This window comes from Rhinichthys klamathensis, unplaced genomic scaffold, assembly GCF_029890125.1.
Source record: "Rhinichthys klamathensis goyatoka isolate OS25496 unplaced genomic scaffold, OSU_Roscu_1.1 h1tg000277l_1, whole genome shotgun sequence".
Classification (NCBI taxonomy): domain Eukaryota; kingdom Metazoa; phylum Chordata; class Actinopteri; order Cypriniformes; family Leuciscidae; genus Rhinichthys; species Rhinichthys klamathensis.
The window spans coordinates 131,988-150,287 of NW_026606796.1; the positions used below are offsets into that span (position 1 = coordinate 131,988).

General features: G+C 40.0%; 1 protein-coding gene across 45 annotated transcripts in view; it reads left to right on the forward strand.

Annotated features, from left to right (window-relative positions):
- ablim1b (actin binding LIM protein 1b) overlaps nt 1-18,300 on the forward strand; it is a 90,474-nt gene that overhangs the window by 46,983 nt on the left and 25,191 nt on the right. For 44 of the 45 annotated variants that reach the window (XM_056268902.1, XM_056268914.1, XM_056268904.1 and 41 more), the window contains exons 3-6: nt 7,545-7,728; nt 8,185-8,294; nt 15,648-15,774; nt 15,958-16,051. In XM_056268902.1, coding sequence (XP_056124877.1) covers nt 7,545-7,728; nt 8,185-8,294; nt 15,648-15,774; nt 15,958-16,051 — 515 coding nt within the window. Of the gene's footprint in view, nt 1-7,544; nt 7,729-8,184; nt 8,295-15,647; nt 15,775-15,957; nt 16,052-17,399; nt 17,529-18,300 lie in introns of those variants that run through there. The other variant, XM_056268925.1, reaches the window with a different exon arrangement.

Below are 18,300 nucleotides of genomic sequence, written 5' to 3' on the forward strand. Positions count from 1 at the left end.
TCAACAATCAAAACAGCACATGGCACAACATAACAAACACCCATGTGCAACACAAGACAGGACAGGCATGTGACAGAATAGGCCTTTACACCATCATTAACATTTTTGGGGTTGGTAAGATTTTTAATTGTCTCATGATCATCAAGGCTGAATTTTTTTTATTACAAATGAACAGTAATATTGTGAAATATTATTACAATTGAATTTATTCCTGTGATGGCAAAACTAAATTTTCAGCACCTATTACTCCAGCGTTCCGTGTCACATGAACCTTTAGAAATTGTTCTCAAAAAGAGGATTTAGACTTTACAGATCAAATATTTTTGACTTTTTACTGAAAGAAAATGCATGCACTATATAAAAAAAATTGAGCTTAACATTTTAGCTTCAGACACTATAGTAAAATCTTCCCATAGATTTACAGTGTAAGTGCATAGCTGTCAACAGGTTTTTGTTGTTTTTTACAAACTAACAGTTGACTTAATTTAAATAATTTTAAAAAAAAATTTTAATAATAAGTTGAGCTTAACTTGTGTTTAATTTGTATTATAGCTTTAAGAGTTTAACAGAGTATGTTTTAGCAACAGGAAGAGCGAGGCTCAGGTCATCCTCAGTCTAAAGAGTAAGGTGAATATTTAGAAATCTGTTTTGTGTGTATCTGTGTGTGGTAAGTGCTAATGAGATTCTTTGTTTAGACAAAGGTGGAGCCAGAGAAGTTCAGGCAATCTTTACTAAAATAGTGTGGAGAGGATTTTTCTGGCACCTGTCACTGTCAAAGACACACATTACCAACCACCCAGACTCACACACACAAACACTCCTTCCGCTCCTTCTCCTATTTACCAAACAGTTGTCATGTAAAACAACCTCTCTAGTTTATCCAACCGTACACACACACACACCCTCTGCCACATCTCCCACCCAATCTTTCTCTGTCAGTCTCTAAAGTGGACACTCATAAAAGCCATTATAACTCATAACACAGTAAGCCATCATGAAAGCAACAAATAATTTACGGCTCTCTCTAAACCCAGCATTAAGTCAGCAAGTTGCCTCGGATACAAAACACAAACTATTATGCTGTGACGTGTGCCTGAAACTAGTCCTGTAATGTCAGACTGAACCCTGTAATACTGTGGCTTCACACATGCAGCTGGGGCAGGGACCAACGATCAGTCCAACCAGAGGTCATCCTAAGAAATTATTTTCGAAAATAGACTGTTCTGTGATTTGGCATAACAGATTCATTCCCAGAGTAAATTTTTTTTGTTTGTTTTTTTGCAAAAACTATGCGCTATGTGTTTTATCTGGCTATCAAATGTCTGAAATGTCGTTACATTAACATTGCAGAGATATTTCAAGATTCAAGTTGCTTTATTGGCATTGTAAAAAGGATCATCGCAGGGTGGTCTTGAGATCATCATAGGGGAGGCTAAACCCCCCAAGCCTCTAAACTCTAAACAGATTTGGAACAACTTGAGGGTTGAGTAAGTGATGACAAAATTTTCAGTTTAGGGTGAACTATCCCTTTAATTTCTTTAAAAAAAAATCTTCTTAACCCAAAACTTTAGAATGGTAGTGTATATATGTAACGGATGGTGGCTGTATTATGAAATGAAATCAAAACGCAATGAAACTAAATGTTTGCATTTGTAACAATACATACCATTTTCTTTTATTTTTTAATTTTATAAAAAGTTGACATTTTTTTAACTGTCATGAATTTTTCATACTGTCCGGTGCACTTTATTAAATTTGCTGTGCACTGCCATGCAAACTATAGGAGTCACCCTTACAGTACCTCATGGGAAATTGATCTGAAACATATGTGTTTAAGGGCTTAAATTATTTCAGTATGCCACCTGCATTCCTTGCTGAGGTCAGACTCAGAATTCTAGTCCCAGGCGAATCATACATTAGTGTTATGTAGACTCAGCGGTCATTTTAACGATCTCTGCATTTTATTTTGCAGCTTTGCTCAATGTACATACACGCCTCAACACAAGAGGCATGAATGATGTCTTGCCATTAGGATCCGCTCACTCTGTCAATACAGAAAGTCATGCCATGTCTCCAATTAGGACGGCTCAGCAATATAAGTGAATAAATGAGTGCAACTTATCGATGTTTATGATCTCCATATAGCTCAGTGGAGATTGTTAAAGGGATAGTTCATCAAAAATTAACACTCTGTCATCATTTACTCCAAACCAATATGATTTTCTTCTGTGGAACACAAAAATAGAAATTTGTAAAAAAAATAATAAGAATAATAATAAAAAAAAAAAAAAAGTACTGTTTGTTTCTCCATGCAATTACACAGAATGGGATAAGGAGTTTTAAGAAAAACTGCAAAAACATAATAAGACTGGTCAGTATGATCTTCATAAGCCATATGTATTCATATAAAATGTGTGTGAGTAAACAAGCTGAAATGTATATTTTTATTCCGTGATAATTAACCTCTGCAACCAGATCATTAGTCAGCATGAAACAGAAGTTGTGATCATCTTTTTTTTCTCTCTATTGTGGCATATACTGTATATCATAGTAAAACAATGTGTAAAAAAAAATGAGAGAATTGGGAATTGATTAGATAATTGGATCATTGTGGTTTGCTATTGGTATAAGTGAGTGACATGTTGTCCTGCTCTCGCACCAGTAATCACATCATCAGAGAAGAGAAGAGAAGTTGCTGCAGAGGAATTAAAATAATAATAATGATGATGTGCACAAAAAAAATCATTTATAATAAATACTGCAAATTTTATTTTTAAAAAAAAAAAAACAAGAATTGCCAATTTTGGTTTCATGTTGACTTTAAAACACTGATCTGTCCAATTTATGAAAAAATAATTCAGACTGTTTTGTGAACCGGGTCAACCTATTCATTGAAAAGATACTCACAAATCATGCATTGTTACTCGTTTAATGAATGCAGTTTTTGTCTGAAATATTCTTTTAACTCTCCCTCATATTCAGTATTCTGGTAATGAGGCTGGACAGGCCTGGTGTGCAATATGCTAACCTTTCTTTTTCATAACAATGCTGTTGGTAGTTTCACATTCAGACTCATGCCAAGAGACCTTTCATGCTGCCAGGGTTCTTGTTTGGGAATAATTGTATCACTCCACTGGCTGATCTCACAGAGGGATTAAGTGCGTAAAAATGAAGTATAAAACTACATCATAGTAAAAAGATGAGAAAAGACTCAACAGAGAAAGTGATGACTGTGTTTCCCTTTACATCCCACTGCTGCTGTATTTCAGGGAGAGACGTCTCTCTGTGCAGGAGAAACTAGAAGAAGTCTCAAACAAAGTGTAGAGGAAACCCATGCTGAAAGGCTGCTATCCACTAAAGTGCAGGGAGAAAGCAGCATGCTGGGAAAGTCATTAAAATATAGATGAAGTCTGTGAAAGCTTGTTTGATGTCTTCATATACTGTATGGGAAACCCTGGACTTTCTGGGCTTCTGCAGTTTGTGCAGTTTGCAACTTGGCTTTGTTTCTGAGACTCTTTTTGTCGAATTATCTGGACTGACATGAAGTAGAATCTGAACTGAAAAAAGTCACATTTGAACTGAATCAAATGTCCCTGCTCTTCTGAAATCTTTTCATTAGTTAATGAATAGGGTTTTTTTCCCCGGTTTCCATTCAGAAGGAGGTAGTAAGACGGTAAGTAAGAGTGTGTGGATGGAGGAGTTGGCTCAGTGATTGAGAGTGTGGATGGATGTTTGTTCGGGGAGGAGTTAACAGGCTGTTCTTTTGAGGAAGGATCTGACAGTCATTCAAAAGTGTCAATACACTTGCGTCATTGTTCACTTGCACACCCTCACACACACAGTTGAATTCCCAGTCACTCCAGCCCCTGTAATTACTCAGCCAAGATGTACTCGCTGGATTAAATCCAATAGGTTGTGGACAGGTGACACATTTTATTTTATTTTTTCAAAACCAGGTTAAGGTTAGGGTGTAGGGTAGGTTTAGAGAATAGTATTAGTTGTAGAATTGTGTTGGCAATCAGGACTGGGATTGACATCAATAATGAAATGTGTTGAATCCGCTGCGGAGCGGAGTTTGCACTCAACTTTGGGGGGGAATCAGGCGTCCAAGTGTATTGGATTTAATCCAATATGTCATTGCACTACAGGCTGCAGTGAGGACAGTCTTGCTAAAGCAGATATACAAGCCATTTCACTGGTACTAGTTTTGACCAGTAGGTTGTGCTGTGAGCCAGCTGCTCAGGTGCCGTAGTGCCCTTTTACTTTTTCAATTAAATATTTTCTTAACAAAGTTGTGTTATTCCATCTTTAGACCACGCTGCAACTATGAAAAAAACAACATCAACAACAATCTATTATAATCTAGTCAAAATTGTAACAGTTCCATTGTGCTTGGACTTTGTTTTGTCTTTGTTTACTGTTTTCACGTCTCTCTGCCTGAGTTAGTTCATTAATTTGTCACCATGGTTACTAATTTGATTAGTCATTGGTTTCAGCTGTTGGCTATTAGTTCTCTTTGTTTTCTCCCAGTCTAATCTATCTGTGTTTTAGGCATAAAGTATACTTCGTTTTTTTCACAGTCGAACGCACAGCCTTGCAAAGTATACTTCTTTTGACATGCGCACTTTTGAGCAATCTCTCGCCACGAGTTACAACCAATGCAAATATTTTTGTATTCTTTCATGCTAGAGTTGTACAAATGAGGGTACTTTCTAACCTCTTCGCACAATCTCTCTTCTATGTAGGCCTCCATTGTCACAGTAGGTTGCCAGGTTGCATGCGTTCCGGTCTGTTCTGTTTATGCAGTTTTTCTTTGACTACCTTGTGAATCGACGCCCCCAAGACACGGTTGCCACCTTGTGGATAAACTAATTACTGCAAAAAAAAAAAATGCGCAGGTAAAGTACGCTCGTTTACAAAAATCTGTCGGTGCGTGTACAGTACGCTTGTACTCTTCTGATGATGAAATTCACGTGTCGCGCACAACGCTGACCCTCGTGTGCGTGTAAAAAGTGAAGTATACTTTGCCCTTTACTCTAATGCTGTTGTTTGTCATTAATGCTAACACTGAGTTTGGTTAGGTGTGTCTTCCATTAATAAAGTCTTTTAATGTTAATCTTCTTCATTGTGCTCTTTCACACTCCACGTTTAACAAAGCATGATAAAAATAATCAAATAATCAGCTTTTTACTAGAATTTTACTGTTTTGGTGTGACTGGTTTTGGTGTGGTCTTAAGATCCCAGCTAACGGGAAAAAAAAGAGAATGTTTTGCTAATGTTCTCATTAAGTTATAAAAACGTTACTTCTGAATGTTCTCTGAACATTCAAAACATACAGTTCTTTTAAGTTTTAAAAACGTTTTTTTTTTCTTGGTTATGTGAACATTCCCTTTTATCATTTTGCAAACATGCAAACGTTACTTTTGAATGTTCTCTGAACATTCTTAAACAAAAAGTTGGACATTTGTCTATTTTTTTTTAAATGGTACTGAGACGTTTCAGGAAATGTGTTTGTGCTAACTTTTGAGAAAACGTTTGTTCAGAACTTGTTAGAACCTTAGCTAAAGTTTTGAGGACGTCCCCTGTTAGATTGGATATGGACAACACAACTTGAAAATATGTGATTGCAGACGGCCCAGGATAGTAGTGAAGAGAATGGCAGTTGTGTCCCTGTGGTCTGTAGTTACAAGATGTGCGCTGATCAACATTAATGGGTATGACATTTTCTAAACTGGCATCCTGGCATTCTGTACCCTGTCAGTGAAGGTTACCCAAATGCCATACACAATTTGGGCACTCGCTCTCTCTCTCTCTCTCTCTCTCTCTCTACTGCTAATCACTACTGTCGCCACAGCCACCTGTTTGTCCCATTTGTCTGTCTGAATGGACCTAATCTTTCCAAACCAGAAGACAGATTCAATGAAGCAAAAGATATGTTATATATCAAATGTGGAGATGGGAGTACAAATAACATTTTAGATTTGTGCTGAAAATGTAAAAAAAAAAAAAAAAAAAAAAAAATGTTTAAACAAAATGACAATTTTAAGTCAGTTTATTCATTTGGCAAAGACGGTAATGAATCTACTGAGCTATGTTATCAGTCGTGCTGTATTTGTCTAGAGATATATACATATGTACTATAATGTGTTCAATTGTTGTTGTTTTTATTCCTGCAGATGATATTTCTAGTTCTAAAGGTCACGCATTCATAAATTTCATGAAACTGGGAGGTATAATGATTCAGAAGGTTGCTCACATGCGCTTTAATGAAAAGATAATATTTAATTAAATCATAAAAATATCAATTAAAATAATGAAAAAATGTTAAATTATTTTAAATTAAGTTTTTTTTTCCTGCAAGTCATGTGATCATTAACTGACATCAGAGAACTGTGAACAGGCGAATGTGGTGTTAAATTATTCAATAATATCAAGGGGTACTTTGTGAATATTTTAGCACACTTGTGCCAAACACATTAAGCAGTGGTGTGTGAATGTGGTCTGCATCATATGATGTTTCTTCTCTTTTTGACCATAATTTCCAAATGTACACTGCATAAAATAGGGAAAATTTGCGGCCCTTATAGTTTTACAGGTCGGAATGTTGGAGGATAGACAGAGAAAAACAGATAGAGAGAGAAAGGACAGAGGAAGTGAGAGAAAAGGGGGCTTGTTGAGAAGGTGGTATCGTGTGACGCTAAACAAGCTGTTAAATATCAGTCCCGCCTGCCAAGGAGCTTTCAGACAGATCTGGCATGTGTGACGCTTGCCAAGAGGACACAGACCTAACACACCTATTCATGCAGACCTATATAAAGTGTCTGAACTTGTGCCAGAGTCTTGAAATCATCTTGAAAGCTCAGGAAATCTTCAGCGAACCAAACTCTCTTTTTATACGCCTTTGCCCTAAGACACACTGGCCAAGATAAGCATAAGCCCCCTGACCTTGTGTTTGCTGGCAGCCAAGATGTGTAAATCTCTGTGCAAAAGAGATGCACTAGTGTAACACAACTACTGGGTTGTGTTTCAACACTCAAGGAGAGCCAAACTAAGTGTCATTTATTTTGAATGTCTGTTTCAACAGTGTTTTAGATTTCACTGTAGACTCAAGTGTCATGAAACCCCCCCTGTTTTATCCTGGTCGTTCACACTTCATATTTGAAAAAGACTCAATAAAGTATGTGATTTTGGACGCAGCCAATCTCAGACCAGTTGGTGTATGACGTAACATGAGTACCACGGTGAAGTACCTCGAGAGCAATTCGAAAGCAAACAGTGCCGTCTAGTTTCTAATCGCTCTGGCGATATTTTTATGCCATGCACCGTTCGGTCTGGGCGAACACGCTTTTTGCTTTTTAAAGCGTCCGGAAGAATGAAATAACTCTGAAAAATAACCACTTTTCCCATAATAATAATCATAATGAGTGCTATTGTTTCATTCATTGATGACCTGTACATCTGTTAACATCTCAAAAAATGTGTTGATGACCCTTTAAACGATATATTCTAATTTCTGATTTCTCTGTTTTTGTATTTACATTCAGTGTGCGGTTGTGACCTGGCTCAAGGTGGTTTCTTCATGAAGAACGGGGAGTATCTATGCACACTGGACTACCAGAGGCTTCATGGCACTCGCTGTAATGGCTGTGGAGACTTTGTTGAAGGAGAGGTGGTCACTGCTCTCGGGAAGACCTACCACCCCACATGTTTTGTTTGCACTGTTTGCAAGTAAGAGTTACATGAAAGCAGGCCCATTTCAGGCCCTATGTTAAAAGATGTAATGACTTTACCAATCATACAATTGGTACGGATGTCCAATTCTAGTAGAAAAGACTGACTTTTTTCCTCAGAATTGGACTTTATATCTCACAATTCTGACTTTATAACACACAATTGGGACTTTATATCACGCAATTCTGACTTTATATCTCGCAATTCTGTGAAATAAAGTCAGAATTGCGAGAAGTAAACTCGCAATTGGGAGATAAAAAGTCGCAATTATCTTTTAAAATGTTTTATTCTGTGGTGGAAACAAGCTTCCATAATTTGCTGTTACTTTTGATCAATTGAATGATTCCTTGGAATCCTTGCTGAATACAATTAATTTCTTTCTTTTTTTTTTAAATCAATGAATGGTAGTGTGTATGCCTAAATGTCGTCTTCTCATCTGTCTTCTGTTGACAGACGTCCGTTTCCCGCTGGTGATCGAGTCACGTTTAATGGAAAAGACTGTCTCTGCCAGCATTGCGTCCAGCCAGTGTCCCCAACTCCCAAAGACATCAGCACATCTAGCAGTGAGTTTGCTCTCACACACACGTGTGTTTGTGCTTAATGGTTATGTTTTAGTGTCCTACTCCGATTTCAGCTTGCCACAATCATCCCCCTTTTATAGATGTGTTAGATTGTGTAGTGTATGCATGTGTTGACAGGTCTTATACCCCTCAGGATTCAAGGTCATTGCTAGCTGGAAGCTCACTGTCTCTCCATCCCACCAGAAGCTAAATGCCTTGGTTTTTTCGGCATCTAAATCCACTGTTTAGAAAACCACGAACCATGCTGTGAAGCATTTTGGAAAAACTAAAGTCAAAGTTCTCAAAGTAACAGACCTAGTGGCAGTCTTTTTCTTTCGTATTGTGAAATGGACTATTACAAAGAAAAAAAAGAAATGTCGGGCCGGGGTCTTAGTTCAATCCATCGGTTGTTGATTGGATGTTCTATTTACCTTATGCGTCTCTTTTTGCAGTAGCTTTGTATATTTCTATGGCATCGCTTTCGAAGAGTAATTAGCTAGTAAAGTGGGTTTACTTATTGTAGTTAACGAAAGTTATCTGGGGCATTGTAATGTTTGTATCGGATGTCATAAATGTCAGTATTCCGAGAGAGCTGTATCATTCATTAATCCATAAGATCTTAGCTCCATTCTGTGAAAATATAAACAGGAAGAAAGAACACATTGAGCACATCGCAACACCCCAACAGCCACCACAAATATATGTGCTCTACATTATCAACCACATAGGAATGCCCTGGCAACCATCCACAGCACCCTAGCACTATGATGGCTTTTACACAGGCAAATATTTATTCTGAAATAGTGTTTCAATAAGATTCCCTGCATATTTTCAGACTCGTCTAGGGTTACTTGAGTTGACAGGTGACCGATTCCTGTGCTGTCAACCAGGGAAAAGCTGATCTCCTTATATATGTTTCCCTCTTTGATTTCTCTCACTCTTTTATCTCACTTAGAGGAAGTTCTTCATCCTCTTCCGGTAGATTAGGGGTCCTCTTGGTGTAATTTAAGCTCCGGGGCCCCCGGAGTCAAGCAGACAAGCACAGAGAATGAGGGAGGCTCAGAGCCAATGAAAAAGCTCAGAGCGCTGCTGTGCCTGCTGGTTGACCCATTCTCTCTCACTTGCATTCTCTGACCTTCCGCTTCCTGACACATTCTAGACTGATGGATACTGACAGATTTGACAGAATGTGCCGATTTCCTGAGGCTCGGGGTTTCCTTATTATAGTAAATGGCTCTAGTCATTAGAATCAAATTGTCATAATGCAGGGAATCATTGTTATGTAACAACATCAGGTGATGGACAATTACAGAAGCAATTTAGCGATGAATAGTTGCTGTGTTGCAGAGGAGCGAATTGATGTAATTGTAAGCATTGCATCATGGGATTGGGTTGATTGAGAAAACATTTTGTAGACTTTTTTGCTTCGGTGGGCAAAAGGGGGCAGGGTGCCTTTCAAAAGTTTGAGATGTAATACTTCTATTCAAGGACAAATTCAGTGGCACTAAATAAAGACATGTTTTAAGCTTTATGTCAATCTTTATGTTTTAAACTTTCTATTCATCAAAGAAGGGAAAAGGGGAAAAAATGTATCCACAAAAATATTAAGCAGCACAACTGTTTTCAACACTGATAATAATAAAAAATGTAAATCAGAATATTAGAAAAATCTGGATCATGTGACACTAAAGACTGGAGTAATGGCTGCTGAAAATTCAGCTTAGATATCATGGGAATATTTTCAGAAAATTACAGTTATTTTAGTTATTCTTATTTGTTGTAATATTTTACAATATTGCTGATATTATTGTATTTTTGATCAAATAAATGCAGCCTTGGTAAGCATAAGAGACTTGCAAAAACATTAAAAACTCTTACCGAACATATATTAAAATATATGGTTGCAACAATATTGAAATAGCAGATAACCAAAAACAGTTTATATTAAAAATGATATAGTACTTTGTCTAAATAAATTAAAGGCAAAACACTAAAAAGTCAAATGTATTGTTTTACAAACTACAAGTTAAGACACCACAACAATGTACAGTGTGAAAAACGAATTTTCATTTTGAGATTTGATGTTAAATTATTAGTGTTTTTGAACAACTGTAAGTGTAACGGTCACCAGCTGGAGTGCCCTTGAGAGACACCAGAGGGCACTCCACACCAGACAATCATGTTTCACTCACAAACTACATTTCCCATGACTCACTGCCCGGACTCATCAGCACTCATCTCATTCACCTGTTTCTCATCATCTTGTTTAGTTCACACCATAAATACCTGGTTTTCACATTCACTTATTGCGAAGTCTTGTTTTACTGTTAGTTGCAATTCTGAGCGTTATCCTCCTGTGTTTGCTTCCTGTATTTTGACCTGTGGATTGTTTATCGTTGCTGACCCTTTTCTGCCTGCCCTGACCCTGGACTGTTTCACTGGACTCTGATTCTCGCTGCCTGCCTCGACCCTCTGCCCGTATTTGGTTTGTCTCTGCCTTGTCTCCATTGCCCTGTTTGCTGTTATTTGATCCCTGCCTGTTTGACTTCTTCTAATAAATACTGCGTATGGATCCCCTGGTGTCTGCTGCATCATAACAGAAGACTTCGCCACTTCAGATCCAGCAGCATCAAAAATGAATCCAGTAGCACAAATTATGCGCCTCCGTCAGGGAGACCGGCCCATTGAGGATTACGTGAGAGACTTTATTGAACTTTCAAACGTAACTCCAATGGATTCGTTGTGCCTCATGATTTTCTTTAGAGGGGGACTATCTGAGCCACTCGGGTCAGCCATGCCACTGCACAATCCTCAATGGACTTTAGAATTTTATATTGATTTGGCCCTGTTACTGTGCGGTTCAACCTTTACTGTGGGTCTAGCGGACAAGGAGCCCTACAACCCCACAGTACCTGCCCAGCGAGAGACCGTCCAGCGAGAGACCGTCCAGCCAGAGACCGTCCAGCCAGAGACCGTCCAGCCAGAGACCGTCCAGCCAGAGACCGTCCAGCCAGAGACCGTCCAGCCAGAGACCGTCCAGCCAGAGACCGTCCAGCCAGAGACCGTCCAGCCAGAGACCGTCCAGCCAGAGACCGTCCAGCCAGAGACCGTCCAGCCATAGACCGCCGAGCAAGAGGCCGCTGTTCACGTCACGCCTGCCGAGCAAGAGGCCGCTGTTCACGTCACGCCTGCCGAGCAAGAGGCTGCTGTTCACGTCGCTTCTGCCGATCCAGAGACTGAGCTTCACGTCGCTTCTGCCGATCCAGAGACTGAGCTTCACGTCGCTTCTGCCGATCCAGAGACTGAGCTTCACGTCGCTTCTGCCGATCCAGAGACTGAGCTTCACGTCGCTTCTGCCGATCCAGAGACTGAGCTTCACGTCGCTTCTGCCGATCCAGAGACTGAGCTTCACGTCGCTTCTGCCGATCCAGAGACTGAGCTTCACGTCGCTTCTGCCGATCCAGAGACTGAGCTTCACGTCGCTTCTGCCGATCCAGAGACTGAGCTTCACGTCGCTTCTGCCGATCCAGAGACTGAGCTTCACGTCGCTTCTGCCGATCCAGAGACGCTTCACGTCACTTTTGCCGAGCCAGAGACACCTGCCGAGCCAGAGACGCTTCACGTCACTTCTGCCGAGCCAGAGACGCTTCACGTCACGTCTGCCGATCCAGAGACTGTTCTCGTCACGCCTGCCGATCCAGAGACTGTTCAAGTCATGTCTGCCGTTCCAGAGCCTGCACCTCACACCAGTCCAGCCGTGCCTGAGTCTGAGAGCGTTATGCCCGCCAAGCAGGAGTCTGTGAGCGTTATACCCGCAGAACCAGAGCCAAGGCCCTCTTCACCGCTGGTCCTGCCCAGCTCAAGGCCCTCTTCACCACTGGTCCTGCCCAGCGCTCAGTCCTCCTCGCCGCTGGTCCTGCCCAGCTCAAGGCCCTCTTCGCCGCTGGTTCTGTCCAGCCCAGAGTTTCAAAAGATGCTGGTCCCGTCCATTCCAGAGTTTCCTGACAGGATGGCCGTCACCGAGCCTGTGTCTCCGGACAAGATGGCCGTCACCGAGCCTGTGTCTCCGGACAAGATGGCCGTCAACGAGCCTGTGTCTCCGGACAAGATGGCCGCCGAGCCTGTGTCTGTTCCAGTTCCTGAGCCGGATCCAGTGTCTGTTCCTGAGCCGGATCCAGTGGCTGTTCCTGAGCCGATGGCTGTTCCTGGGCCGGTGGCTTTTCCTATGCCGGTGTTGGTTCCTGAGCCTCCGCCGTGGCCGCCTGAGAGGTCTTCACCGCCGTGGCCGCCCGAGAGGTCTTCACCGCCGTGGCCGCCCGAGAGGTCTTCACCGCCGTGGCCGCCCGAGAGGTCTTCTCCGCCGTGGCCGCCCGAGAGGTCTTCTCCGCCGTGGCCGCCCGAAGGGTTTCTTCCGCCGTGGCCGCCAGTTGGACTGTCGTCTCCTCCCTGGCCGCCTGAAGGATCGCCTGCACTGCCGGATCCGCCCTGGTCGCCTGCACTGCCTGATCTGCCCTGGTCGCCTGCACAGCCTGCTCCACCCTGGTCTCCAGTTCCTCTTCTGCTCCACGGACCTGGCCCTCCATCCCGCCCCCAGATCCGCCTCCGCTCCACCTCCCACCTGGACAGTTTTTTGAGCGTCTGGAAGCCGCTCTTTGGGGGGGGGGGGGCTATGTAACGGTCACCAGCTGGAGTGCCCTTGAGAGACACCAGAGGGCACTCCACACCAGACAATCATGTTTCACTCACAAACTACATTTCCCATGACTCACTGCCCGGACTCATCAGCACTCATCTCATTCACCTGTTTCTCATCATCTTGTTTAGTTCACACCATAAATACCTGGTTTTCACATTCACTTATTGCGAAGTCTTGTTTTACTGTTAGTTGCAATTCTGAGCGTTATCCTCCTGTGTTTGCTTCCTGTATTTTGACCTGTGGATTGTTTATCGTTGCTGACCCTTTTCTGCCTGCCCTGACCCTGGACTGTTTCACTGGACTCTGATTCTCGCTGCCTGCCTCGACCCTCTGCCCGTATTTGGTTTGTCTCTGCCTTGTCTCCATTGCCCTGTTTGCTGTTATTTGATCCCTGCCTGTTTGACTTCTTCTAATAAATACTGCGTATGGATCCCCTGGTGTCTGCTGCATCATAACAGTAAGCATGCATGATGCATAAATTTGGTGTTTTAAGATATTAATCAGATAATAGTTGTCATAATCATGCATTTTATTTGTTTTATTCACATGTTCATGATCTTCCCATGTCAATGCACTTCCTCTTTCTGTCTTTCTTTCACTCTTTCTCAGTTATCTTTCTCTTCCACCCCTGTATGTACAAGCATCTGTACACACACATAGGAACACTGCTGAATATCTCTTTGTGTCATGCTCGGCTGATTATTTGTCATTCACGAGCCCCAGGAAATGATTTAAGGCTGATGAAAGTCTTTAGCCAGGATAAGTGTTTTGTTTTTTGGAAGGCACTGTTTGTTCGAGCAATAGTAGTGCTGCTTTGTCAAACCCCTCAAAGCTTTTACCACATGACACTTCTTAAAGCCTGCACTGAGAGTCTGATAAACCTCATGACAGGTGGCTTGAACACAGGTCTCTTTGAAACTTTCCCTTCTCTTTCTCTTCACACATATTCTTGCACACACACTCTCTCTGCGGGTCTGTAGCACACACAGTGCAAGTGGAGGTTGAGAAGGCTTAAATGATGCATTAGAGCACTAGATGCAGTGCATTATATACTCTCCTCACTGTCAATGGTTGCCATTGTGCCTGGAGCAACATCAGCAGCGTCTGGGAGTCAGCGTCTCCCACCCCTCCACATCCGGCCCTGCTTTTTAAAAAAACCTTTTGGGATTTCAGCCAAGGAACATAAATAGAAGATGACAACCCTGAGCTATTTTTATCCGTCAACCTTTTACACACGTTACGCATGTATTAACTAAATTCCCTCACATGTGGAAAGAGGATGGAAATGTCCTTGTCGTATCTTATTCTTTGAGCCATGCAATATAATGATGATTTACTATTGGTCACGGCATGCATTTTATGGATATTCTTTGCTTGAAATCACTTCTAAAAGCCTGAATAGTCAGTGCTGGAGGTTGTAAATCAACAGGCCTCAAACTAAGGGAGAGTTGTTTGGTTAACACTGACATCTAGTGGAGAGAATTGTTTTGTGGGCCCCAAAAAGTATTTAAAAATATATGCATTGCATTTGCATTTAAATATGCCTGCTTCTCTACTGTGTATCGTTGTTATCATTAATTAAAACTATAAAAATCGATGTTGATAATTTCATTTATGCTGAAATAAAATATAAATATTAGATGAAAAACTTAAACTTAAAAAAACGTAATGAAAATTAGAAATGTTACATTGGCAAGTAACTGTAATAAATACAGTGAGTGTAAGTTGTTGAAGTGATAAAAGTTGTAAAATGAAATAAAAAATAAATGAAAGCTGCACTCCAAAAAAAAACGTAAGCCTTTTTTCAAGATTTACGCATATCAGTTAATAGTAAAATTATATCAAATTGAATTGAACAATCCTTACATATTTTAATTAAATAATCCTTATAATTTTTACATGAGGATTATTCAATTCAATTTAATTAAAAAAAATCTGTAAATAGAATTATTTAAAAAGTTAAAAACTAATAAAAATTACAAATACAAATAATAAATGACTAAAATGTAAACTGAAGTAAAATGAAGTAAACTGAAAACTGAAAAATGTCAAATAAAAGCTAATTCAAAATAATAATAAATACTTTAAAGTCACCATGGAATCAAAATTGAGCATTCTTATTTTTATTTTAATAGAATGTTGCAGTATTTATTTTAAATGATTTAGCCTTGCACATCATTATTTTATTAAAATTACTCTTTTCTTCTCTGATAACATGACAATGGCAAACCGCAATGATCCAACGATCCAATCAATTCTCGATGGACAAAATAAAAGTCCCATAATAATAATAATAAAGTCCCATCCTACATTTTTACTTTGACAAGCTATTTTACTCATATATAGTACATCACAATAGGAAAGAAAATATTATTACGGCATTTTTTTCATGTCGAATTTTAGTACTATATAAATTATACTATAAGAACACTATGTAAAGCAGTACATCACATATCTAATGCTGCTTGTGACTACCAATTGTGAGTTAATGACTGATAAACTACAGTAAATCCGTTTGACTGTTTTAAAAATTAAGCTCTTTAATATGTCTTGTCCTCTTTCTCATCAAGATGCCATGGGGTCTATAAGTGTCATTTCCAGGCTGCTCTTCAGAACGTGTGTGTGTGTGATCAGCTGGATCTGTGTGTGTTCTCTTACAGACTGTGCAGGATGTGGCAGGGATATAAAGAATGGCCAGGCTCTTCTGGCCTTGGACAGACAGTGGCACCTCGGCTGCTTCAAGTGCAAGGCCTGTGGGAAAGTGCTGAGCGGGGAGTACATCAGCAAGTGAGCTATGCCTTCATTATTTTTTATCTTTCGCCATCTCGTGCCTCTATAATTCCCCCTCTCTGATCTGTCCTCTTTTCTAATAGCATTCAATTTTTATCCTGGTTGCATTGAGGTGAAATAGAATACAGTAAAAGCATAAATCTCTCTTCTCTCTCTTCCTGCCCTACCCTCTCTTTTAAGGGATGGTTCTCCGTACTGCGAGAAAGACTACCAGATCCATTTTGGCGTGCAGTGTGAGGCCTGTCATCAGTTTATCACAGGGAAAGTTTTGGAGGTGAGTTTCGAGTATGCGTCTATTGACTGAGAATTATAAATTATAAGGCATTATAAATGTCCAATTTGATAATAATGTACTGTGTATAAAGCAATAGAAATTTTGATTATAAATCTATTTAGACTACTTGGTACCAAGTATTGATTAAAAATATCATTTTTAAGTTATGAAAGAATTATATATTTTTGTATATTAGCAAAAAAAAATTACCTATATATTTTTGAACGATTTGTTGACTGTTTAAAGCCAGTAGAACATTTTCATTAGATGTAGTTCTTTCATTGCTCTGGAGACTTAAAGTAGATCTCATTTATGATTTAAATATTAAATCATAGATGCTTCTCATTCAATTCCTCAGGAGAAATACACTACCGTTACATTTTTTCTCTCTCTCATGCTCACCAGAGCTGCATTTATTTGATCAAAAATACAGTAAAAACAGTAATATTGTGAAATATTTTCACAATTTAAAATAACTGTTGTCTATTTGAATATATTTTAAAATTAAATGTATTCCTTCGATGGAAAGATGACATTTCAGCATCATTACTTCAGTCTTCAGTGTCACATGATCCTTCAGAAAATATTATAATGCTGATTTGGTGCTCATTTATTATCATCAATGTTCAAAACAGTTGTGCTTAGTAATGCTTGTTAGAGTATAGAACTATAAAATGAATGTGAATAGTTTAGATCAGATAATTTGGCTTCGGAATAATTTGATAAGAAACTTTTGAGGTCAAATTGAACTCTTGTTTGCAGACTTTGGTATCTTGGGTAATCTAAGTACAGTTTGAAACCATAAATTTTTTTCCGGAAAATCTAGAGAAGACGTGCAATTTTTTTACTCAGCCAGGAGAAAAATCAGAAGAGCAGAAGACTCAATTCGCTCTCAATTTAATCATATTGCTGTGTAAAAGAAACATTTGAGATAATAATGAGATCACTATTGTGATTTTTCTTGTTCTCTTGTGGATATTATTTATTTTTTTTTCTGTTCAGTGTTTTATAGTCATGTCAGTGTTTCAGAATCTTACACATCCGTTCCCGCTAAACATCTGGATCCCCTAAGAGTGGAGTCGTTAGTCTGACTCTGACCCATGACCCACCATACACTCTCATCTCAACAATCATGAACACAGCTGAACTTACATCATTGCGCTATTCATCAAACATTTTAGAACTGACACAAACCCACGGGGAATAGAGCAAAGCAGCGCTGTTGGGTGGATTCCAAGACCCCGCCCAGCTATTGTGCACGGGACGGCCCCTTTGAGGCCGGGCCCCTCTGATAGGGTGGGATTGGAGTGAGATAGAGAGGGGTGGGCTGGGGGGGAATTTAGGAAAATTCTCAAGAAAAGTCAAAGGGGAAACGTAAGGAACTGAAGGGGAATATAGGAATACTTTTGTAAGTGACAAAAGTGCTTTTAACTGCAAGGTCGCAGGGCTGGGGTGCCACACGAGCAGCCTGCCAGAGGTAAACTTCCTAAACTCTTTCAGTAGAGACGGTTAGATATTTTCTCATTTTTTAAAGCACTTGACAAACGTGTTTGCAGTCATGTCATGATGTGTGTTCTGCTCAGTTTTAGGAGCTACGTGTAATATAAGCGTGTTAATGGTGTTTATCAACAGAGTGTATATATACTTCAGAGCCTTTTTCTTTGCTGTTTAGGTGATCACGGTCAAGCTTTGTCATCCTGATTATACTGACCTGTCAGCAGTCTATTAGTTACTGGTTCTCATCTGTGCTCTATCTGTTTGCACTTACACACTTAAGTAGACTGGTTGTATTTATGGGGATCTGTGCAGCCACAGATGGTGGAAAGGAAGTGCACTGGAATCTTATGCATGTGTGACCATAGGAGATCAAAACCAGCTCACCATCTATAAAAATCCAGGCAGATATGTGTAGAATCTCAGTGTAATGTTGAAAGCAACAGATGCCGCTGGTCTGCAGATGGCATCGCGTTTGTGCCAAGGAGGCCATTCAGATTTAATGAGGGACGAATAGCGCTTATAAACATTGCTGTGGAACGCTGTTATTTTAGCTTCGGTTATGACTAGAATGGAGACTTTGCAGTCAGCAGTTTGTTTTCTGTACTATTAAAAATTTGTGTTGGGAACAGACACTCACACATGCTATTAGATTACACTGGGCTGTCAGCTTCTATATGTCAACCGTGGATAAGTTATTTAACTGCAGTGAAGTTTCACTCTCATTAAACCTCACCAATAAGTGTCTAATGAGA